Here is a 25,631-nt window from a genome sequence, read left to right as displayed (position 1 = left end):
TTTTCCTGTGAACTTACACAGAAATATCACGTTGACATCATGTGTATCCTGAAGGTAGGATTGGGTTCTTCTGTATCAATAGTTTCTACTGTGTGAACTGTGAGCCTAACTATAGTTGGTAACTGTAATATTTACTATAGGCTGCTGCAGTGCAGACGTCAGCACTCCTCCTGCTTACACACACACACACAGTCTCATGCCCTGACACGCTGCCATCTGAGTGGCACTCACTCACTCACTCACTCACACACTAGAGGTCGACAAATTAATCTGAATGGCCGATTAATTAGGGCCGATTTCAAGTTTTCATAACAATCTGAAATCTGTATATTTGGGTGCCGATTTCCCATTATTATTTTTATAAAATTTTTGTCAAAAAAATATACCTTTTATTTAACTAGGCAAGTCAGTTAAGAACACATTCTTATTTTCAATGGCGGCCTAGGAACAGTTGGTTAACTGCCTTGTTCAGGGGCAGAACGACAGATTTTCACCTTGTCAGCTCAGGGGATCCAATCTTGCAACCGCACAGTTAACTAGTCCAACGCTCTAACCATTGCACTCCACGAGTAGCCTGCCTGTTACGCAAATGTAGTAGAAGCCAAGGTAAATTGCTAGCTAGCAGTAAATTTATCTTATAAAAAACAATCAATCATAATCACTAGTTAGAACTACTAATCCATTTTAGCAGGCAATATTAACCAGGTGAAATTGTGTCAGTTCATTTCTCTTGTGTTCATTGCACGCAGAGTCAGGGTATATGCAACAGTTTGGGCTGCCTGGCTCATTGCAAACTAATTTGCCAGAATTGTATGTAATTATGACATGCATTTAAGGTTGTGCAATGTAACAAGAATATTTAGACTTGGATGCCACCCATTAGATAAAATACCGAATGGTTCAGTATTTCACTGAAATAATAAACGTTTTGTTTTCGAAATTATAGTTTCCAGATTTGATCATATTAATGACCAAAGGTTTGTATTTCTGTGTGTTATTATGTTATAATTAAGTCTGATTTGATAGAGCAGTCTGACTGAGCAGCAGCAGGCCCGTAATCATTCATTTAAACAGCACTTTCGTGCGTTTTGCCAGCAGCTCTTCGCAAGCACAGCACTGTTTATGACTTCAAGCCTAATGGCAGCCTAATGGCTGGTGTAACCAATGTGAAATGGCTAGCTAGTTAGCTGGGTGTGCGCTAATACTGTTTCAAACGTCACTCGCTTTTAGATTTGGATTAGTTATTCCCATTGCGCTGCAAGGGCCTTTGCTTTTGTGGAGAGATGGGTAACAATGCTTTGAGTGTGGCTGTTGTCCACGTGTTCCTGGTTCGAGCCCAGGTAGGGGCGAGGAGGGGGGTGGAAGCTATACTGTTACACTGGCAATACTATAGTGCCTATAAGAACATCCAATAGTCAAAGGTATATGAAATACAAATGGTAGAGAGAGAAATAGTCCTATAAATACTATATTAACTACAACCTAAAACCTCTTACCTTGGAATATTGAAGTCTCATGTTAAAAGGAACTACCAACTTTCATGTGCTCTCATGTTCTGAGCAAGGAACTTAAACGTTAGCTTTTTTACATGGCACATATTTTACATGGCACACATTTTTACATGGCACATATTACTTTCTTCTCCAACAATTTGTTTTTGCATTATTTAAACCAAATTGAACATGTTTCATTATTTATTTGAGGCTAAATTGATTTTATTGGTGTTTTATATTAAGTTAAAATAAGTGTTAATTCAGTATTGTTGTAATTGTCATTATTACAAATTGAAAAAATAAAAAAATCGGCCTATTTAATCGTTATCAGCTTTTTTGGTCCTCCAATAATCGGTATCGGCGTTGAAAAATCATAATCGGTCGACCTCTAACACACACACACACACACACACACACACACACACACACACAGAGTCCCTGCAGAGGTCACAAGTCCATCTTACTAGCTCATGCTCTGACCCGTTGCCATGGGGGACGTCAGAGTTCCAGCTGGGGTGAACATTAGACTTGCTGACAGCCTTATCATGATGTCTACTGGCTGACCCTTAATATATGATGATCACTGTTATACAAGAGGGTTTGTCCATTCACACCCAGACAGACACTGACTGGCACTTAATATAGGATGATCACTGTTATACAAGAGGGTTTGTCCATTCACACCCAGACAGACACTGACTGGTACTTAATATAGGATGATCACTGTTATACAAGAGGGTTTGTCCATTCACACCCAGACACACACAGACTGGCACTTAATATAGGATGATCACTGTTATACAAGAGGGTTTGTCCATTCACACCCAGACACACACAGACTGGCACTTAATATAGGATGATCACTGTTATACAAGAGGGTTTGTCCATTCACACCCAGACAGACACTGACTGGTACTTAATATAGGATGATCACTGTTATACAAGAGGGTTTGTCCATTCACACCCAGACAGACACTGACTGGTACTTAATATAGGATGTTCACTGTTATACAAGAGGGTTCGTCCATTCACACCCAGACACACACAGACTGGCACTTAATATAGGATGATCACTGTTATACAAGAGGGTTTGTCCATTCACACCCAGACAGACACTGACTAGGCAGCAAGAAACGTCAACAACACAATTCATTTTAGGCAGAAAGAACCAATGCTAGTTTGTAATTATGTATGAGTGCTGCTGCTCATTTACAATGATGACTCGGTATACCCTAGCCCAATTACGAATGAATATTCAATCTCTACCTCCCTTCATCTGTCTCTCTCTCTCCATCTCTCCTCTCAGTAATAGTGTGAACGTGGAGGGGGCGACCCATAAGCAGGTGGTGGATCTGATCCGTGCGGGGGAGAGGGAGCTGATGCTGGCCGTGCTGTCTGTACCTCCCCAGGAGGCTGACTGTCTGGACCCTGGAGACGACGGCTCAGCCCAGTCCTGCTACGACTACAGTGACAAACAGGCCGTCCCCATCTCCGTCCCCACATACAAACACGCTGAACTCAACCAGGAGAGGTTTGTGGTGAGTAGATTGAAGGAAGGAGAAAGAAAGGAAGGGGGGTTGGAGAGAGGGAAGGAGTGGTGCGAATAACCTGTCCTCATCTGTCCCAACATGCAAATACACTGAACGCAACCAGGAGAGAGAGGGAGGGAGAGATAAAATGACTGAGGAAAGATGTACATAACATGTAGGTATTGCCGCAGGTAGCCTAGTGGTTAGAGCGTTGGGCCAGTAAACCAAAAGGTTGCATGATCGAATCCCCGAGCTGAAGGTAAAAATCTGTTGTTCTGCCCCTGAACAAGGCAGTTAACCCACTGTTCCTAGGCCGTCATTGTAAATAAGAATTTGATCTTAACTGACTTGCCTAGTTAAATGAAATAAAAATACCTAAAGTATATTTGAACTGTGTGTCTCTGTTTGCAGGTGTATAATGTGTACATGGCAGGCAGACAGCTGTGCTCTAAGAGGTACAGGGAGTTTGCTATCCTCAACCAGAACCTGAAGAGAGAGTTTGCCAACTACACCTTCCCCAAAATACCTGGCAAATGGCCTTTTTCCCTGTCTGAACAACAACTAGACGCTAGACGCAGGGGACTGGAGGAATACCTGGAGAAAGGTGAGAGGGAGGGAAAGGCCAGAGAAATATGGAGCAAAAACCATTTGGAAAGGTGATGGAGGGATAACTGGAAGAAGGTGGAAGTTGATGTAATACATGAATGGAGGAAGAAGAAGACATGTGAAAAGGAAAGGATTGGAGAGGAGGATAACAGGCTACTCATAGAGGAACTCATGGGAGTGTCTTAGAGAGGAGGTAGAGATGGTCAGGATAACAGGCTACTCATAGAGGAACTCATGGGAGTGTCTTAGAGAGGAGGTAGAGATGGTCAGGATAACAGGCTACTCATAGAGGAACTCATGGGAGTGTCTTAGAGAGGAGGTAGAGATGGTCAGGATAACAGGCTACTCATAGAGGAACTCATGGGAGTGTCTTAGAGAGGAGGTAGAGATGGTCAGGATAACAGGCTACTCATAGAGGAACTCATGGGAGTGTCTTAGAGAGGAGGTAGAGATGGTCAGGATAACAGGCTACTCATAGAGGAACTCATGGGAGTGTCTTAGAGAGGAGGTAGAGATGGTCAGGATAACAGGCTACTCATAGAGGAACTCATGGGAGTGTCTTAGAGAGGAGGTAGAGATGGTCAGGATAACAGGCTACTCATAGAGGAACTTATGGGAGTGTCTTAGAGAGGAGGTAGAGATGGTCAGGATAACAGGCTACTCATAGAGGAACTAATGGGAGTGTCTTAGAGAGGAGGTAGAGATGGTCAGGATAACAGGCTACTCATAGAGGAACTCATGGGAGTGTCTTAGAGAGGAGGTAGAGATGGTCAGGATAACAGGCTACTCATAGAGGAACTCATGGGAGTGTCTTAGAGAGGAGGTAGAGATGGTCAGGATAACAGGCTACTCATAGAGGAACTCATGGGAGTGTCTTAGAGAGGAGGTAGAGATGGTCAGGATAACAGGCTACTCATAGAGGAACTCATGGGAGTGTCTTAGAGAGGAGGTAGAGATGGTCAGGATAACAGGCTACTCATAGAGGAACTTATGGGAGTGTCTTAGAGAGGAGGTAGAGATGGTCAGGATAACAGGCTACTCATAGAGGAACTAATGGGAGTGTCTTAGAGAGGAGGTAGAGATGGTCAGGATAACAGGCTACTCATAGAGGAACTCATGGGAGTGTCTTAGAGAGGAGGTAGAGATGGTCAGGATAACAGGCTACTCATAGAGGAACTCATGGGAGTGTCTTAGAGAGGAGGTAGAGATGGTCAGGATAACAGGCTACTCATAGAGGAACTCATGGGAGTGTCTTAGAGAGGAGGTAGAGATGGTCAGGATTACAGGCTACTAAGAGAGGCTCATGGGAGTGTCTTAGAGAGGAGGTAGAGATGGTCAGGATAACAGGCTACTAAGAGAGGCTCATGGGAGTGTCTTAGAGAGGAGGTAGAGATGGTCAGGATAACAGGCTACTAAGAGAGGCTCATGGGAGTGTTAGAGAGGAGGTAGAGATGGTCAGGATAACAGGCTACTCATAGAGGAACTCATGGGAGTGTCTTAGAGAGGAGGTAGAGATGGTCAGGATTACAGGCTACTAAGAGAGGAACTCATGGGAGTGTCTTAGAGAGGAGGTAGAGATGGTCAGGATAACAGGCTACTAAGAGAGGAACTCATGGGAGTGTCTTAGAGAGGAGGTAGAGATGGTCAGGATAACAGGCTACTCATAGAGGAACTAATGGGAGTGTCTTAGAGAGGAGGTAGAGATGGTCAGGATAACAGGCTACTAAGAGAGGAACTCATGGGAGTGTCTTAGAGAGGAGGTAGAGATGGTCAGGATTACAGGCTACTAAGAGAGGAACTCATGGGAGTGTCTTAGAGAGGAGGTAGAGATGGTCAGGATTACAGGCTACTCATAGAGGAACTAATGGGAGTGTCTTAGAGAGGAGGTAGAGATGGTCAGGATAACAGGCTACTCATAGAGGAACTCATGGGAGTGTCTTAGAGAGGAGGTAGAGATGGTCAGGATAACAGGCTACTCATAGAGGAACTCATGGGAGTGTCTTAGAGAGGAGGTAGAGATGGTCAGGATTACAGGCTACTAAGAGAGGAACTCATGGGAGTGTCTTAGAGAGGAGGTAGAGATGGTCAGGATAACAGGCTACTAAGAGAGGAACTCATGGGAGTGTCTTAGAGAGGAGGTAGAGATGGTCAGGATAACAGGCTACTCATAGAGGAACTCATGGGAGTGTTAGAGAGGAGGTAGAGATGGTCAGGATAACAGGCTACTCATAGAGGAACTCATGGGAGTGCCTTAGAGAGGAGGTAGAGATGGTCAGGATTACAGGCTACTGAGAGGAACTCATGGGAGTGTCTTAGAGAGGAGGTAGAGATGGTCAGGATTACAGGCTACTAAGAGAGGAACTCATGGGAGTGTCTTAGAGAGGAGGTAGAGATGGTCAGGATAACAGGCTACTCATAGAGGAACTAATGGGAGTGTCTTAGAGAGGAGGTAGAGATGGTCAGGATAACAGGCTACTAAGAGAGGAACTCATGGGAGTGTCTTAGAGAGGAGGTAGAGATGGTCAGGATAACAGGCTACTCATAGAGGAACTCATGGGAGTGTCTTAGAGAGGAGGTAGAGATGGTCAGGATAACAGGCTACTCATAGAGGAACTCATGGGAGTGTCTTAGAGAGGAGGTAGAGATGGTCAGGATAACAGGCTACTCATAGAGGAACTAATGGGAGTGTCTTAGAGAGGAGGTAGAGATGGTCAGGATAACAGGCTACTCATAGAGGAACTCATGGGAGTGTCTTAGAGAGGAGGTAGAGATGGTCAGGATTACAGGCTACTAAGAGAGGAACTCATGGGAGTGTCTTAGAGAGGAGGTAGAGATGGTCAGGATAACAGGCTACTCATAGAGGAACTAATGGGAGTGTCTTAGAGAGGAGGTAGAGATGGTCAGGATAACAGGCTACTAAGAGAGGAACTCATGGGAGTGTCTTAGAGAGGAGGTAGAGATGGTCAGGATTACAGGCTACTCATAGAGGAACTCATGGGAGTGTCTTAGAGAGGACGTAGAGATGGTCAGGATTACAGGCTACTAAGAGAGGAACTCATGGGAGTGTCTTAGAGAGGAGGTAGAGATGGTCAGGATAACAGGCTACTAAGAGAGGAACTCATGGGAGTGTCTTAGAGAGGAGGTAGAGATGGTCAGGATTACAGGCTACTAAGAGAGGAACTCATGGGAGTGTCTTAGAGAGGAGGTAGAGATGGTCAGGATAACAGGCTACTCATAGAGGAACTAATGGGAGTGTCTTAGAGAGGAGGTAGAGATGGTCAGGATAACAGGCTACTAAGAGAGGAACTCATGGGAGTGTCTTAGAGAGGAGGTAGAGATGGTCAGGATTACAGGCTACTCATAGAGGAACTCATGGGAGTGTCTTAGAGAGGACGTAGAGATGGTCAGGATTACAGGCTACTAAGAGAGGAACTCATGGGAGTGTCTTAGAGAGGAGGTAGAGATGGTCAGGATAACAGGCTACTAAGAGAGGAACTCATGGGAGTGTCTTAGAGAGGAGGTAGAGATGGTCAGGATAACAGGCTACTCATAGAGGAACTAATGGGAGTGTCTTAGAGAGGAGGTAGAGATGGTCAGGATAACAGGCTACTCATAGAGGAACTCATGGGAGTGTCTTAGAGAGGAGGTAGAGATGGTCAGGATAACAGGCTACTCATAGAGGAACTCATGGGAGTGTCTTAGAGAGGAGGTAGAGATGGTCAGGATAACAGGCTACTCATAGAGGAACTCATGGGAGTGTCTTAGAGAGGAGGTAGAGATGGTCAGGATAACAGGCTACTCATAGAGGAACTCATGGGAGTGTCTTAGAGAGGAGGTAGAGATGGTCAGGATAACAGGCTACTCATAGAGGAACTCATGGGAGTGTCTTAGAGAGGAGGTAGAGATGGTCAGGATAACAGGCTACTCATAGAGGAACTCATGGGAGTGTCTTAGAGAGGAGGTAGAGATGGTCAGGATAACAGGCTACTCATAGAAGAACTCATGGGAGTGTCTTAGAGAGGAGGTAGAGATGGTCAGGATAACAGGCTACTCATAGAGGAACTTATGGGAGTGTCTTAGAGAGGAGGTAGAGATGGTCAGGATAACAGGCTACTCATAGAGGAACTAATGGGAGTGTCTTAGAGAGGAGGTAGAGATGGTCAGGATAACAGGCTACTCATAGAGGAACTCATGGGAGTGTCTTAGAGAGGAGGTAGAGATGGTCAGGATAACAGGCTACTCATAGAGGAACTCATGGGAGTGTCTTAGAGAGGAGGTAGAGATGGTCAGGATAACAGGCTACTCATAGAGGAACTCATGGGAGTGTCTTAGAGAGGAGGTAGAGATGGTCAGGATAACAGGCTACTCATAGAGGAACTCATGGGAGTGTCTTAGAGAGGAGGTAGAGATGGTCAGGATAACAGGCTACTCATAGAGGAACTCATGGGAGTGTCTTAGAGAGGAGGTAGAGATGGTCAGGATAACAGGCTACTCATAGAGGAACTAATGGGAGTGTCTTAGAGAGGAGGTAGAGATGGTCAGGATAACAGGCTACTCATAGAGGAACTCATGGGAGTGTCTTAGAGAGGAGGTAGAGATGGTCAGGATAACAGGCTACTCATAGAGGAACTCATGGGAGTGTCTTAGAGAGGAGGTAGAGATGGTCAGGATAACAGGCTACTCATAGAGGAACTCATGGGAGTGTCTTAGAGAGGAGGTAGAGATGGTCAGGATAACAGGCTACTCATATAGGAACTCATGGGAGTGTCTTAGAGAGGAGGTAGAGATGGTCAGGATTACAGGCTACTAAGAGAGGCTCATGGGAGTGTCTTAGAGAGGAGGTAGAGATGGTCAGGATAACAGGCTACTAAGAGAGGCTCATGGGAGTGTCTTAGAGAGGAGGTAGAGATGGTCAGGATAACAGGCTACTAAGAGAGGCTCATGGGAGTGTTAGAGAGGAGGTAGAGATGGTCAGGATAACAGGCTACTCATAGAGGAACTCATGGGAGTGTCTTAGAGAGGAGGTAGAGATGGTCAGGATTACAGGCTACTAAGAGAGGAACTCATGGGAGTGACTTAGAGAGGAGGTAGAGATGGTCAGGATAACAGGCTACTAAGAGAGGAACTCATGGGAGTGTCTTAGAGAGGAGGTAGAGATGGTCAGGATAACAGGCTACTCATAGAGGAACTAATGGGAGTGTCTTAGAGAGGAGGTAGAGATGGTCAGGATAACAGGCTACTAAGAGAGGAACTCATGGGAGTGTCTTAGAGAGGAGGTAGAGATGGTCAGGATTACAGGCTACTAAGAGAGGAACTCATGGGAGTGTCTTAGAGAGGAGGTAGAGATGGTCAGGATTACAGGCTACTCATAGAGGAACTAATGGGAGTGTCTTAGAGAGGAGGTAGAGATGGTCAGGATAACAGGCTACTCATAGAGGAACTCATGGGAGTGTCTTAGAGAGGAGGTAGAGATGGTCAGGATAACAGGCTACTCATAGAGGAACTCATGGGAGTGTCTTAGAGAGGAGGTAGAGATGGTCAGGATAACAGGCTACTCATAGAGGAACTCATGGGAGTGTCTTAGAGAGGAGGTAGAGATGGTCAGGATAACAGGCTACTCATAGAGGAACTCATGGGAGTGTCTTAGAGAGGAGGTAGAGATGGTCAGGATAACAGGCTACTCATAGAGGAACTCATGGGAGTGTCTTAGAGAGGAGGTAGAGATGGTCAGGATAACAGGCTACTCATAGAGGAACTCATGGGAGTGTCTTAGAGAGGAGGTAGAGATGGTCAGGATAACAGGCTACTCATAGAGGAACTCATGGGAGTGTCTTAGAGAGGAGGTAGAGATGGTCAGGATAACAGGCTACTCATAGAGGAACTCATGGGAGTGTCTTAGAGAGGAGGTAGAGATGGTCAGGATAACAGGCTACTCATAGAGGAACTCATGGGAGTGTCTTAGAGAGGAGGTAGAGATGGTCAGGATTACAGGCTACTAAGAGAGGAACTCATGGGAGTGTCTTAGAGAGGAGGTAGAGATGGTCAGGATAACAGGCTACTAAGAGAGGAACTCATGGGAGTGTCTTAGAGAGGAGGTAGAGATGGTCAGGATAACAGGCTACTCATAGAGGAACTCATGGGAGTGTTAGAGAGGAGGTAGAGATGGTCAGGATAACAGGCTACTCATAGAGGAACTCATGGGAGTGCCTTAGAGAGGAGGTAGAGATGGTCAGGATTACAGGCTACTGAGAGGAACTCATGGGAGTGTCTTAGAGAGGAGGTAGAGATGGTCAGGATAACAGGCTACTAAGAGAGGAACTCATGGGAGTGTCTTAGAGAGGAGGTAGAGATGGTCAGGATAACAGGCTACTCATAGAGGAACTAATGGGAGTGTCTTAGAGAGGAGGTAGAGATGGTCAGGATAACAGGCTACTAAGAGAGGAACTCATGGGAGTGTCTTAGAGAGGAGGTAGAGATGGTCAGGATTACAGGCTACTAAGAGAGGAACTCATGGGAGTGTCTTAGAGAGGAGGTAGAGATGGTCAGAATTACAGGCTACTCATAGAGGAACTCATGGGAGTGTCTTAGAGAGGAGGTAGAGATGGTCAGGATAACAGGCTACTAAGAGAGGAACTCATGGGAGTGTCTTAGAGAGGAGGTAGAGATGGTCAGGATAACAGGCTACTCATAGAGGAACTCATGGGAGTGTCTTAGAGAGGAGGTAGAGATGGTCAGGATAACAGGCTACTAAGAGAGGAACTCATGGGAGTGTCTTAGAGAGGAGGTAGAGATGGTCAGGATTACAGGCTACTAAGAGAGGAACTCATGGGAGTGTCTTAGAGAGGAGGTAGAGATGGTCAGAATTACAGGCTACTCATAGAGGAACTCATGGGAGTGTCTTAGAGAGGAGGTAGAGATGGTCAGGATAACAGGCTACTCATAGAGGAACTCATGGGAGTGTCTTAGAGAGGAGGTAGAGATGGTCAGGATAACAGGCTACTCATAGAGGAACTAATGGGAGTGTCTTAGAGAGGAGGTAGAGATGGTCAGGATAACAGGCTACTCATAGAGGAACTCATGGGAGTGTCTTAGAGAGGAGGTAGAGATGGTCAGGATTACAGGCTACTAAGAGAGGAACTCATGGGAGTGTCTTAGAGAGGAGGTAGAGATGGTCAGGATAACAGGCTACTCATAGAGGAACTAATGGGAGTGTCTTAGAGAGGAGGTAGAGATGGTCAGGATAACAGGCTACTAAGAGAGGAACTCATGGGAGTGTCTTAGAGAGGAGGTAGAGATGGTCAGGATTACAGGCTACTCATAGAGGAACTCATGGGAGTGTCTTAGAGAGGACGTAGAGATGGTCAGGATTACAGGCTACTAAGAGAGGAACTCATGGGAGTGTCTTAGAGAGGAGGTAGAGATGGTCAGGATAACAGGCTACTAAGAGAGGAACTCATGGGAGTGTCTTAGAGAGGAGGTAGAGATGGTCAGGATAACAGGCTACTCATAGAGGAACTCATGGGAGTGTCTTAGAGAGGAGGTAGAGATGGTCAGGATTACAGGCTACTAAGAGAGGAACTCATGGGAGTGTCTTAGAGAGGAGGTAGAGATGGTCAGGATAACAGGCTACTCATAGAGGAACTAATGGGAGTGTCTTAGAGAGGAGGTAGAGATGGTCAGGATAACAGGCTACTAAGAGAGGAACTCATGGGAGTGTCTTAGAGAGGAGGTAGAGATGGTCAGGATTACAGGCTACTCATAGAGGAACTCATGGGAGTGTCTTAGAGAGGAGGTAGAGATGGTCAGGATTACAGGCTACTAAGAGAGGAACTCATGGGAGTGTCTTAGAGAGGAGGTAGAGATGGTCAGGATAACAGGCTACTAAGAGAGGAACTCATGGGAGTGTCTTAGAGTGGAGGTAGAGATGGTCAGGATAACAGGCTACTCATAGAGGAACTAATGGGAGTGTCTTAGAGAGGAGGTAGAGATGGTCAGGATAACAGGCTACTCATAGAGGAACTCATGGGAGTGTCTTAGAGAGGAGGTAGAGATGGTCAGGATAACAGGCTACTCATAGAGGAACTCATGGGAGTGTCTTAGAGAGGAGGTAGAGATGGTCAGGATAACAGGCTACTCATAGAGGAACTCATGGGAGTGTCTTAGAGAGGAGGTAGAGATGGTCAGGATAACAGGCTACTCATAGAGGAACTCATGGGAGTGTCTTAGAGAGGAGGTAGAGATGGTCAGGATAACAGGCTACTCATAGAGGAACTCATGGGAGTGTCTTAGAGAGGAGGTAGAGATGGTCAGGATAACAGGCTACTCATAGAGGAACTCATGGGAGTGTCTTAGAGAGGAGGTAGAGATGGTCAGGATAACAGGCTACTCATAGAGGAACTCATGGGAGTGTCTTAGAGAGGAGGTAGAGATGGTCAGGATAACAGGCTACTCATAGAGGAACTCATGGGAGTGTCTTAGAGAGGAGGTAGAGATGGTCAGGATAACAGGCTACTCATAGAGGAACTCATGGGAGTGTCTTAGAGAGGAGGTAGAGATGGTCAGGATTACAGGCTACTAAGAGAGGAACTCATGGGAGTGTCTTAGAGAGGAGGTAGAGATGGTCAGGATAACAGGCTACTAAGAGAGGAACTCATGGGAGTGTCTTAGAGAGGAGGTAGAGATGGTCAGGATAACAGGCTACTCATAGAGGAACTCATGGGAGTGTTAGAGAGGAGGTAGAGATGGTCAGGATAACAGGCTACTCATAGAGGAACTCATGGGAGTGTCTTAGAGAGGAGGTAGAGATGGTCAGGATTACAGGCTACTGAGAGGAACTCATGGGAGTGTCTTAGAGAGGAGGTAGAGATGGTCAGGATAACAGGCTACTAAGAGAGGAACTCATGGGAGTGTCTTAGAGAGGAGGTAGAGATGGTCAGGATAACAGGCTACTCATAGAGGAACTAATGGGAGTGTCTTAGAGAGGAGGTAGAGATGGTCAGGATAACAGGCTACTAAGAGAGGAACTCATGGGAGTGTCTTAGAGAGGAGGTAGAGATGGTCAGGATTACAGGCTACTAAGAGAGGAACTCATGGGAGTGTCTTAGAGAGGAGGTAGAGATGGTCAGGATAACAGGCTACTCATAGAGGAACTCATGGGAGTGTCTTAGAGAGGAGGTAGAGATGGTCAGGATAACAGGCTACTCATAGAGGAACTCATGGGAGTGTCTTAGAGAGGAGGTAGAGATGGTCAGGATAACAGGCTACTCATAGAGGAACTAATGGGAGTGTCTTAGAGAGGAGGTAGAGATGGTCAGGATAACAGGCTACTCATAGAGGAACTCATGGGAGTGTCTTAGAGAGGAGGTAGAGATGGTCAGGATTACAGGCTACTAAGAGAGGAACTCATGGGAGTGTCTTAGAGAGGAGGTAGAGATGGTCAGGATAACAGGCTACTCATAGAGGAACTAATGGGAGTGTCTTAGAGAGGAGGTAGAGATGGTCAGGATAACAGGCTACTAAGAGAGGAACTCATGGGAGTGTCTTAGAGAGGAGGTAGAGATGGTCAGGATTACAGGCTACTCATAGAGGAACTCATGGGAGTGTCTTAGAGAGGAGGTAGAGATGGTCAGGATTACAGGCTACTAAGAGAGGAACTCATGGGAGTGTCTTAGAGAGGAGGTAGAGATGGTCAGGATAACAGGCTACTAAGAGAGGAACTCATGGGAGTGTCTTAGAGAGGAGGTAGAGATGGTCAGGATAACAGGCTACTCATAGAGGAACTAATGGGAGTGTCTTAGAGAGGAGGTAGAGATGGTCAGGATAACAGGCTACTCATAGAGGAACTAATGGGAGTGTCTTAGAGAGGAGGTAGAGATGGTCAGGATAACAGGCTACTCATAGAGGAACTCATGGGAGTGTCTTAGAGAGGAGGTAGAGATGGTCAGGATAACAGGCTACTCATAGAGGAACTCATGGGAGTGTCTTAGAGAGGAGGTAGAGATGGTCAGGATTACAGGCTACTAAGAGAGGCTCATGGGAGTGTCTACAAGGGATCTGCCTTTCTCAGTGTTTCTACTTTCTTTCTCCCCTCCTTTTCACCATCCTGCTGCCCATTCTCCCTTCTCTCTTCACAGTGTGTTCAGTGAGGGTGTTTGGGGAGAGTGATGTCATGCAGGAGTTTCTGTCTGACGAGTCTGATGAGGTAAGCGTGTCATGATGAGTGTGTTTGCTTATTCCTCTCTAAGATGTATTCTTGTTTTAGACTCTTTCTCTCTTGTTCTGCTGTTCTCTCTCCTCTCATCCTATCCTCTGGGATGTGTGGTGTGTGAGTTGGGGCTGGCATCTCTGTCCTTTTTTCTTCTTTTTGGTTTCCTCTCTTCTGTGTGTGTGTGTGTGTGCGCATATGTTTGGCCTATGAGTGGTCCTGTAAGTCATCTCTTGCCACCCCCCATTCTCCGTAGAACTATAACGGCGTATCAGATGTGGAGTTGAGGATAGCCATGCCTGATAAAACCACCGTCACAGTCCGAGTCCGCAAGAACTGTACAACTGACCAGGTCTACCAGGTAACACACCCCTAACCTCTAGTTACACATACAGCCCTCACACCTAGTCCCCAGGACCATCAGCCCACGGCCCTCACACCTAGTCCCCAGGACCATCAGCCCACAGCCCTCACACCTAGTCCCCAGGACCATCAGCCCACAGCCCTCACACCTAGTCCCCAGGACCATCAGCCCACAGCCCTCACACCTAGTCCCCAGGACCATCAGCCCACAGCCCTCACACCTAGTCCCCAGGCCCATCAGGCCACACCCTCACACCTAGTCCCCAGGACCATCAGGCCACACCCTCAAACCCAGTCCCCAGGACCATCAGGCCACACCCTCACACCTAGTCCCTCGGAACATCATGCCACACCTTCACACCTAGTCCCCAGGAACATCAGGCCACACCTAGTCCCCAGGAACATCAGGCCACACCTAGTCCCCAGGACCATCAGGCCACACCCTCAAACCCAGTCCCCAGGACCATCAGGCCACACCCTCACACCTGGTCCCTCGGAACATCATGCCACACCTTCACACCTAGTCCCCAGGAACATCAGGCCACACCTAGTCCCCAGGAACATCAGGCCACACCTAGTCCCCAGGAACATCAGGCCACACCTAGTCCCCAGGACCATCAGGCCACACCCTCAAACCCAGTCCCCAGGACCATCAGGCCACACCTAGTCTCCAGGAACATCAGGCCACACCTAGTCTCCAGGAACATCAGGCCACACCTAGTCTCCAGGAACATCAGGCCACACCTAGTCTCCAGGAACATCAGGCCACACCTAGTCTCCAGGAACATCAGGCCACACCTAGTTTCCAGGAACATCAGGCCACACCTAGTCCCCAGGAACATCAGGCCACACCTAGTGCCCAGGAACATCAGGCCACACCTAGTGCCCAGGAACATCAGGCCACACCTAGTGCCCTGGAACGTCAGGCCACACCTAGTGCCCTGGAACGTCAGGCCACACCTAGTTCCCTGGAACGTCAGGCCACACCTAGTGCCCTGGAACGTCAGGCCACAACTAGTTCCCTGGAACGTCAGGCCACACCTAGTTCCCTGGAACGTCAGGCCACACCTAGTTCCCTGGAACGTCAGGCCACACCTAGTGCCCTGGAACGTCAGGCCACACCTAGTGCCCTGGAACGTCAGGCCACACCTAGTGCCCTGGAACGTCAGGCCACACCTAGTGCCCTGGAACGTCAGGCCACACCTAGTGCCCTGGAACGTCAGGCCACACCTAGTTCCCTGGAACGTCAGGCCACACCTAGTTCCCTGGAACGTCAGGCCACACCTAGTTCCCTGGAACGTCAGGCCACACCTAGTGCCCTGGAACGTCAGGCCACACCCTCACACCTTGGTTACCACTTGGACCCACATTAAACAATTCTAGGCATAAATGTACACAGCACTCCTTGTTAATGCACAGGCCTCCTTGTTAATGCACAGGCCTCCTTGTTAATGCACAGGCCTCCTTGTTAATGCACAGGCCTCCTTGTTAATGCACAGGCCTCTTTGTTAATGCACAGGCCTCCTTGTTAATGCACAGGCCTCTTTGTTAATGCACAGGCCTCTTTGTTAATGCACAGGCCTCTGTGTTAATGCACAGGCCTCTTTGTTAATGCACAGGCCTCTTTGTTAATGCACAGGCCTCTTTGTTAATGCACAGGCCTCTTTGTTAATGCACAGGCCTCTTTGTTAATGCACAGGCCTCTTTGTTAATGCACAGGCCTCCTTGTTAATGCACAGGCCTCCTTGTTAATGCACAGGCCTCCTTGTTAATGCACAGACCTCCTTGTTAATGCACAGGCCTTTCTCCCTCTCCCACAGGCAGTGGTCATGACAGTAGGGATGGACAGCATAACGGCCAGCTACTTTGCTCTGTTTGAGGTCATCAACCACTCCTTTGGTAAGTGTGAGGGTGAGATCTTTTATTTCATTAACCTTAATCACCTGAGACTTTGGCCTCACTGTGTGTGTGTGTGTGTGTGTGTGTGTGTGTGTGTGTGTGTGTGTGTGTGTGTGTGTGTGTGTGTGTGTGTGTGTGTGTGTGTGTGTGTGTGTGTGTGTGTGTGTGTGTGTGTGTGTGTGTGTGTGTGTGTGTGTGTGTGTGTGTGTGTGTGTGTGTGTGTGTGTGTGTGTGTCTTTAATCATAGAGGCTAACATTCCTACCCAGGAGCTTTGTTGATTGAATCACTTCTTCATGATGTTGAGGGAGTTGGGGTGTCTGGCTAGTTGGGATATGAGCAAAGCATTTCTATTTGTAGCAAAACACAGTTTTGATTAGATGGTATACAGCTACGAATTGGCTTTTCATAGCCGGGTTAGGAGAACTTACGCAGCGGGTTAGGATAATTAACGTAGTGGGTTAGGAGAACTTATGCAGCAGGTTAGGAGAATTAACGTAGTGGGTTAGGAGAACTTACGCAGCGGGTTAGGATAATTAACGTAGTGGGTTAGGAGAACTTATGCAGCAGGTTAGGAGAATTAACGTAGTGGGTTAGGAGAACTTATGCAGCGGGTTAGGATAATTAACGTAGTGGGTTAGGAGAACTTACGCAGCGGGTTAGGAGAATTAACGTAGTGGGTTAGGAGAACTTATGCAGCAGGTTAGGAGATTCAACGTAGTGGGTTAGGAGAACTTATGCAGCGGGTTAGGAGAATTAACGTAGTGGGTTAGGAGAACTTAAGCAGCAGGTTAGGAGAATTAACGTAGTGGGTTAGGAGAACTTACGCAGCAGGTTAGGAGAATTAACGTAGTGGGTTAGGAGAACTTACGCAGCGGGTTAGGAGAATTAACGTAGTGGGTTAGGAGAACTTACGCAGCAGGTTAGGAGAATTAACGTAGTGGGTTAGGAGAACTTACGCAGTGGGTTAGGAGAACTAGGTTAAGGTTAGGAAAAGGGTATGGGTTAGGTAAAATGGTACATTTTTCCTTGACTCAGCTCAAACATGGAACTTTCCTACCATAGCTGTATATCATCTAGCCACAACAGGAAAACCACCGACCTAACCCTGTCGCTCTCTGTCTCTCTCCCACTGACCTAACCCTGTCGCTCTCTGTCTCTCTCCCACTGACCTAACCCTGTCGCTCTCTCTCTCTCTCCCCCCACCGACCTAACCCTGTCGCTCTCTCTCTCTCTCTCCCCCACCGACCTAACCCTGTCGCTCTCTCTCTCTCTCCCACTGACCTAACCCTGTCGCTCTCTGTCTCTCTCCCACTGACCTAACCCTGTCGCTCTCTCTCTCTCTCCCCCCACCGACCTAACCCTGTCGCTCTCTCTCTCTCTCTCCCCCACCGACCTAACCCTGTCGCTCTCTCTCTCTCTCCCACTGACCTAACCCTGTCGCTCTCTGTCTCTCTCCCACTGACCTAACCCTGTCGCTCTCTCTCTCTCTCCCCCCACCGACCTAACCCTGTCGCTCTCTCTCTCTCTCTCCCCCACCGACCTAACCCTGTCGCTCTCTCTCTCTCCCCCACCGACCTAACCCTGTCGCTCTCTCTCTCTCTCTCCCCCACCGACCTAACCCTGTCGCTCTCTGTCTCTCTCCCACCGACCTAACCCTGTCGCTCTCTCTCTCCCCACCGACCTAACCCTGTCGCTCTCTCTCTCTCTCTCTCCCCACCGACCTAACCCTGTCGCTCTCTCTCTCTCTCCCCCCCCACCGACCTAACCCTGTCGCTCTCTCTCTCTCCACTGACCTAACCCTGTCGCTCTCTGTCTCTCTCCCACCGACCTAACCCTGTCGCTCTCTCTCTCCCCACCGACCTAACCCTGTCGCTCTCTCTCTCTCTCCCCACTGACCTAACCCTGTCGCTCTCTCTCTCTCCCCCACTGACCTAACCCTGTCGCTCTCTCTCTCTCTCCCCCACTGACCTAACCCTGTCGCTCTCTCTCTCTCTCCCCCCCCCCCCTCACCCTGTCGCTCTCTCTCTCTCTCTCCCCCCCCGACCTATCCCTGTCGCTCTCTCTCTCCCCCACCGACCTAACCCTGTCGCTCTCTGTCTCTCTCCCACCCACCTACCCCTGTCGCTCTCTCTCTCTCTCTCTCTCTCTCTCTCTCCCCCACCGACCTAACCCTGTCGCTCTCTCTCTCTCCCCCACCGACCTAACCCTGTCGCTCTCTCTCTCTCTCCCCCACCGACCTAACCCTGTTGCTCTCTCTCCCCACCGACCTAACCCTGTCGCTCTCTCTCCCCACCGACCTAACCCTGTTGCTCTCTCTCCCCCACCGACCTAACCCTGTCGCTCTCTGTCTCTCTCTCCCCCACCGACCTAACCCTGTTGCTCTCTCTCTCTCTCTCTCCCCCACCGACCTAACCCTGTTGCTCTCTCTCTCTCCCCCACCGACCTAACCCTGTTGCTCTCTCTCTCTCTCCCCCACCGACCTAACCCTGTTGCTCTCTCTCTCTCTCTCTCTCTCCCCACCGACCTAACCCTGTCGCTCTCTCTCTCTCTCTCTCCCCCACCGACCTAACCCTGTCGCTCTCTCTCCCCCACCGACCTAACCCTGTCGCTCTCTCTCCCCCACCGACCTAACCCTGTCGCTCTCTCTCCCCCACCGACCTAACCCTGTCGCTCTCTCTCCCCCACCGACCTAACCCTGTTGCTCTCTCCCCCCACCGACCTAACCCTGTCGCTCTCTGTCTCTCCCCACCGACCTAACCCTGTCTCTCTCTCTCTCTCTCTGTCTCTCTCTCCCACTCGACTCTAACCCTCTCTCTCTCTCTCTCTCTCTCTCTCTCTCTCTCTCTCTCTCTCTCTCTCTCTCTCTCTCTCTCTCTCTCAAAATTCAATTCAAGGGCTTTATTGGCATGGGAAACATGTGTTAACATTGCCAAAGCAAGTGAGGTAGACAACATACAAAGTGAATATATAAAGTGAAAAACAACAAAAATTAACAGTAAACATTACACATACAACAGTTTCAAAACAGTAAAGACATTACAAATGTCATATTATATATATATATATATATATACACAATGTACAAACAATTAAAGGACACAAGATAAAATAAATAAGCATAAATATGGGTTGTATTTACAATGGTGTTTGTTCTTCACTGGTTGCCCTTTTCTCGTGGCAACAGGTCACAAATCTTGCTGCTGTGATGGCACACTGTGGAATTTCACCCAGTAGGTATGGGAGTTTTTCAAAATTGGATATGTTTTCGAATTCTTTGTGGATCTGTGTGATCTGGGGGAAATATGTCTCTAATATGGTCATACATTGGGCAGGAGGTTAGGAAGTGCAGCTCAGTTTCCACCTCATTTTGTGGGCAGTGAGCACATAGCCTGTCTTCTCTTGAGAGCTATGTCTGCCTACGGCGGCCTTTCTCAATAGCAAGGCTATGCTCACTGAGTCTGTACATAGTCAAAGCTTTCCTTAATGTTGGGTCAGTCACAGTGGTCAGGTATTCTGCCGCTGTGTACTCTCTGTGTAGGGCCAAATAGCATTCTAGTTTGCTCTGTTTTTTTGTTAATTCTTTCCAATGTGTTAAGTAATTATCTTTTTGTTTTCTCATGATTTGGTTGGGTCTAATTGTGCTGTTGTCCTGGGGCTCTGTAGGGTGTGTTTGTGTTTGTGAACAGAGCCCCAGGACCAGTTTGCTTAGGGACTCTTCTCCAGGTTCATCTCTGTTTGTGATGGCTTTGTTATGGAAGGTTTGTGAATCGCTTCCTTTTAGGTGGTTGTAGAATTTAATGGCTCTTTTCTGGATTTTGATAATTAGTGGGTATCGGCCTAATTCTGCTCTGCATGCATTATTTGGTGTTTTACGTTGTACACGGAGGATATTTTTGCAGAATTCTGCGTGCAGAGTCTCAATTTGGTGTTTGTCCCATTTTGTGAAGTCTTGGTTGGTGAGCGGACCCCAGACCTCACAACCATAAAGGGCAATGGGCTCTATGACTGATTCAAGTATTTTTAGCCAAATCCTAATTGGTATGTTGAAATTTATGTTTCTTTTGATGGCATAGAATGCCCTTCTTGCCTTGTCTCTCAGATCGTTCACACCTTTGTGGAAGTTACCTGTGGCGCTGATGTTTAGGCCAAGGTATGTATAGTTTTTTGTGTGCTCTAGGGCAACAGTGTCGAGATGGAATTTGTATTTGTGGTCCTGGTGACTCGACCTTTTTGGAACACCATTATTTTGGTCTTACTGAGATTTACTGTCAGGGCCCAGGTCTGACAGAATCTGTGCATAAGATCTAGGTGCTGCTGTAGGCCCTCCTTGGTTGGTGACAGAAGCACCAGATCATCAGCAAACAGCAGACATTTGACTTCGGATTCTAGCAGGGGAGGCCGGGTGCTGCAGACTTTTCTAGTGCCCGCGCCAGTTCGTTGATATATATGTTGAAGAGGGTGGGGCTTAAGCTGCATCCCTGTCTAACCCCACGACCCTGTGTGAAGAAATGTGTGTGTTTTTGCCAATTTTAACCGCACACTTGTTGTTTGTGTACATGGATTTTATAATGTCATATGTTTTACCCCCAACACCACTTTCCATCAGTTTGTATAGCAGACCCTCATGCCAGATTGAGTCGAAGGCTTTTTTGAAATCAACAAAGCATGAGAAGACTTTGCCTTTGTTTTGGTTTGTTTGGTTGTCAATTAAGGTGTGCAGGGTGAATACATGGTCTGTTGTACGGTAATTTGGTAAAAAGCCAATTTGACATTTGCTCAGTACATTGTTTTCATTGAGGAAATGTACGAGTCTGCTGTTAATAATAATGCAGAGGATTTTCCCAAGGTTACTGTTGACACATATTCCACGGTAGTTATTGGGGTCAAATTTGTCTCCACTTTTGTGGATTGGGGTGATCAGTCCTTGGTTCCAAATATTGGGGAAGATGCCAGAGCTAAGTATGATGTTAAAGAGTTTTAGTATAGCCAGTTGGAATTTGTTGTCTGTATATTTGATCATTTCATTGAGGATACCATCGACACCACAGGCCTTTTTGGGTTGGAGGGTTTTTATTTTGTCCTGTAACTCATTCAATGTAATTGGAGAATCCAGTGGGTTCTGGTAGTCTTTAATAGTTGATTCTAAGATCTGTAGTTGATCATGTATATGTTTTTGCTCTTTGTTCTTTGTTATAGAACCAAAAAGATTGGAGAAGTGGTTTACCCAGACATCTCCATTTTGGATAGATAATTCTTCGTGTTGTTGTTTGTTTAGTGTTTTCCAATTTTCCCAGAAGTGGTTAGAGTCTATGGATTCTTCAATTACATTGAGCTGATTTCTGACATGCTGTTCCTTCTTTTTCCGTAGTGTGTTTCTGTATTGTTTTAGTGATTCACCATAGTGAAGGCGTAGACTCAGGTTTTCCGGGTCTCTATGTTTTTGGTTGGACAGGTTTCTCAATTTCTTTCTTAGATTTTTGCATTCCTCATCAAACCATTTGTCATTATTGTTAATTTTCTTCGGTTTTCTGTTTGAGATTTTTAGATTTGATAGGGAAGCTGAGAGGTCAAATATACTGTTAAGATTTTCTACTGCCAAGTTTACACCTTCACTATTACAGTGGAACGTTTTACCCAGGAAATTCTCTCTCTCTCCCCCACCGACCTAACCCTGTTGCTCTCTCTCCCCCACCGACCTAACCCTGTTGCTCTCTCTCCCCCACCGACCTAACCCTGTTGCTCTCTCTCCCCCACCGACCTAACCCTGTTGCTCTCTCTCCCCCACCGACCTAACCCTGTTGCTCTCTCTCCCCCACCGACCTAACCCTGTTGCTCTCTCTCCCCCACCGACCTAACCCTGTTGCTCTCTCTCCCCCACCGACCTAACCCTGTCGCTCTCTCTCCCCCACCGACCTAACCCTGTCGCTCTCTCTCCCCACCGACCTAACCCTGTCGCTCTCTCCCCCACCGACCTAACCCTGTCGCTCTCTCCCCCACCGACCTAACCCTGTCGCTCTCTCTCCCCCACCGACCTAACCCTGTCGCTCTCTGTCTCTCTCACCGACCTAACCCTGTCGCTCTCTGTCTCTCTCACCGACCTAACCCTGTCGCTCTCTCTCTCGCTCGCTCTCTCCCACCGACCTAACCCTGTCGCTCTCTCTCTCTCTCTCTCCCCCACCGACCTAACCCTGTCACTCTCTCCCCCACCGACCTAACCCTGTCGCTCTCTCTCCCCACCGACCTAACCCTGTCGCTCTCTCTCCCCACCGACCTAACCCTGTTGCTCTCTCCCCCCACCGACCTAACCCTGTCCTGACTCTCTCCCTCTCTCTCTCTCTCTCTCTCTCTCTCTCTCTCTCTCTCTCTCTCTCTCTCTCTCTCTCTCTCTCTCTCTCTCTCTCACCGACCTAACCCTGTCGCTCTCTCTCTCTCTCTCTCTCTCTCTCTCTCTCCTCACTGACCTAACCCTGTCGCTCTCTCTCTCTCTCTCTCTCTCTCTCTCTCTCTCTCCCCACCGACCTAACCCTGTTGCTCTCTCTCCCCCACCGACCTAACCCTGTTGCTCTCTCTCCCCCACCGACCTAACCCTGTTGCTCTCTCTCCCCACCGACCTAACCCTGTCGCTCTCTCCCCCACCGACCTAACCCTGTCGCTCTCTCTCCCCCACCGACCTAACCCTGTCGCTCTCTCTCCCCCACCGACCTAACCCTGTCGCTCTCTCTCCCCCACCGACCTAACCCTGTCGCTCTCTGTCTCTCTCACCGACCTAACCCTGTCGCTCTCTGTCTCTCTCACCGACCTAACCCTGTCGCTCTCTCTCTCGCTCGCTCTCTCCCACCGACCTAACCCTGTCGCTCTCTCTCTCGCTCGCTCTCTCCCACCGACCTAACCCTGTCGCTCTCTGTCTCTCTCACCGACCTAACCCTGTCGCTCTCTCTGTATCTCTCTCTCCTTCAGTGCGTAAACTGGCTCCTAATGAGTTCCCCCACAAGCTGTATGTTCAGAACTACACGTCTGCTGTCCCTGGGACCTGCCTCACCCTGCGCAAGTGGCTCTTCACCACCGAGGAAGAGATCCTGCTCAATGACAACCAACTGGCCGTCAGCTACTGCTTCCACCAGGTGTGTGTGTGTGTGTGTCAGGGGAATGTGCATTGTGTGTCAGGGGAGTGTGCATTGTGTGTCAGGGGAGTGTGCATTGTGTGTCAGGGGAGTGTGCATTGTGTGTCAGGGGAGTGTCAGGGGAGTGTGCATTGTGTGTCAGGTGTGTGTGTCAGGGGAATGTGCATTGTGTGTGTGTCAGGGGAATGTGCATTGTGTGTGTGTCAGGGGAATGTGCATTGTGTGTGTGTGTCAGGGGAATGTGCATTGTGTGTGTGTGTCAGGGGAATGTGCATTGTGTGTGTGTGTCAGGGGAATGTGCATTGTGTGTGTGTGTCAGGGGAATGTGCATTGTGTGTGTGTGTCAGGGGAATGTGCATTGTGTGTGTGTGTCAGGGGAATGTGCATTGTGTGTGTGTGTCAGGGGAATGTGCATTGTGTGTCAGGGGAATGTGCATTGTGTGTCAGGGGAATGTGCATTGTGTGTCAGGGAATGTGCATTGTGTGTCAGGGGAATGTGCATTGTGTGTCAGGGGAATGTGCATTGTGTGTCAGGGGAATGTGCATTGTGTGTCAGGGAATGTGCATTGTGTGTGTGTGTCAGGGGAATGTGCATTGTGTGTGTGTGTCAGGGGAATGTGCATTGTGTGTGTGTGTCAGGGGAATGTGCATTGTGTGTGTGTGTGTCAGGGGAATGTGCATTGTGTGTGTGTGTGTCAGGGGAATGTGCATTGTGTGTGTGTGTGTGTGTCAGGGGAATGTGCATTGTGTGTGTGTGTGTGTGTGTGTGAGTGTGTGTGTGTCGGGAATGTGCATTGTGTGTGTGTGTCAGGGGAATATGTGCATTGTGTGTGTGTGTGTGTGTCAGGGGAATATGTGCATTGTGTGTGTGTGTGTGTGTCAGGGGAATATGTGCATTGTGTGTGTGTGTGTGTGTGTGTGTGTCAGGGGAATATGTGCATTGTGTGTGTGTGTGTGTGTGTGTGTGTCAGAGGAATATGTGCATTGTGTGTGTGTGTGTGTGTGTCAGGGGAATATGTGCATTGTGTGTGTGTGTGTGTGTGTCAGGGGAATATGTGCATTGTGTGTGTGTGTGTGTGTGTGTGTGTGTGTGTGTGTGTGTGTGTGTGTCAGGGGAATTTGTGTGTGTGTGTGTGTGTGTCAGGGGAATTTGTGTGTATGTGCATTGTGTGTGTGTGTCAGGGGAATATGTGCATTGTGTGTGTGTGTGTCAGGGGAATATGTGCATTGTGTGTGTGTGTGTGTGTCAGGGGAATATGTGCATTGTGTGTGTGTGTGTGTGAGGGGAATATGTGCATTGTGTGTGTGTGTCAGGGAATATGTGCATTGTGTGTGTGTGTGTGTGTGTGTCAGGGGAATATGTGCATTGTGTGTGTGTGTGTGTCAGGGGAATATGTGCATTGTGTGTGTGTGTCAGGGGAATATGTGCATTGTGTGTGTGTGTGTGTGTCAGGGGAATATGTGCATTGTGTGTGTGTGTGTGTGTCAGGGAATATGTGCATTGTGTGTGTGTGTGTGTGTCAGGGAATATGTGCATTGTGTGTGTGTGTCAGGGGAATATGTGCATTGTGTGTGTGTGTCAGGGGAATATGTGCATTGTGTGTGTGTGTCAGGGGAATGTGCATTGTGTGTGTGTGTCAGGGAATGTGCATTGTGTGTGTGTGTGTGTGTGTGTCAGGGGAATATGTGCATTGTGTGTGTGTGTGTGTGTGTCAGGGGAATATGTGCATTGTGTGTGTGTGCGTGTGTGTGTGTCAGGGGATATGTGCATTGTGTGTGTGTGTGTGTGTCAGGGGAATATGTGCATTGTGTGTGTGTGTGTCAGGGGAATATGTGCATTGTGTGTGTGTGTCAGGGGAATATGTGCATTGTGTGTGTGTGTGTGTGTCAGGGGAATATGTGCATTGTGTGTGTCAGGGGAATATGTGCATTGTGTGTGTGTGTCAGGGGAATATGTGCATTGTGTGTGTGTGTGTCAGGGGAATATGTGCATTGTGTGTGTGTGTGTGTGTGTGTGTGTGTCAGGGGAATATGTGCATTGTGTGTGTGTGTGTGTGTGTGTCAGGGGAATATGTGCATTGTGTGTGTGTGTGTGTGTGTGTGTGTGTCAGAGGAATATGTGCATTGTGTGTGTGTGTGTGTGTCAGGGGAATATGTGCATTGTGTGTGTGTGTGTCAGGGGAATGTGCATTGTGTGTGTGTGTCAGGGGAATGTGCATTGTGTGTGTGTGTCAGGGGAATGTGCATTGTGTAAGGTAGAGTTCAGTTGGTTTGTCCATTATAACTCTCTCTCTCTCCCTCCACCTCTCTCAGGCGGTGGATGATGTGAAAAGGGGATTTATCAAGGCAGAGGAGAAGTCCTACCAGCTACAGAAATTAGCAGAACAGAAGAAGATGGCCATGGTTAGTGTCTCT

At 48.1% G+C, this 25,631-nt stretch overlaps 1 protein-coding gene across 50 annotated transcripts in view; it reads left to right on the top strand.

Moving 5' to 3' along the window:
* LOC118378326 (sorting nexin-27-like) overlaps nt 1–25,631 on the top strand; it is a 60,956-nt gene that overhangs the window by 2,740 nt on the left and 32,585 nt on the right. For all 50 annotated transcript variants that reach the window (XR_008130542.1, XR_008130538.1, XR_008130521.1 and 47 more), the window contains exons 2-8: nt 2,800–3,031; nt 3,434–3,626; nt 13,762–13,829; nt 14,089–14,193; nt 16,016–16,094; nt 23,053–23,216; nt 25,530–25,619. Coding sequence is in view for 2 of the 50 variants with exons in the window: in XM_052515139.1 (XP_052371099.1) it covers nt 2,800–3,031; nt 3,434–3,626; nt 13,762–13,829; nt 14,089–14,193; nt 16,016–16,094; nt 23,053–23,216; nt 25,530–25,619 (931 nt within the window). In the remaining 48 variants the exon portion in view is untranslated. The remainder of the gene's footprint in view (nt 1–2,799; nt 3,032–3,433; nt 3,627–13,761; nt 13,830–14,088; nt 14,194–16,015; nt 16,095–23,052; nt 23,217–25,529; nt 25,620–25,631) is intronic.

Source organism: Oncorhynchus keta, unplaced genomic scaffold (assembly GCF_023373465.1).
Source record: "Oncorhynchus keta strain PuntledgeMale-10-30-2019 unplaced genomic scaffold, Oket_V2 Un_scaffold_2149_pilon_pilon, whole genome shotgun sequence".
NCBI lineage: Eukaryota > Metazoa > Chordata > Actinopteri > Salmoniformes > Salmonidae > Oncorhynchus > Oncorhynchus keta.
The sequence above is the reverse complement of the archived record's forward strand: the minus strand, read 5'-3'. Positions and strand labels throughout refer to the sequence as shown.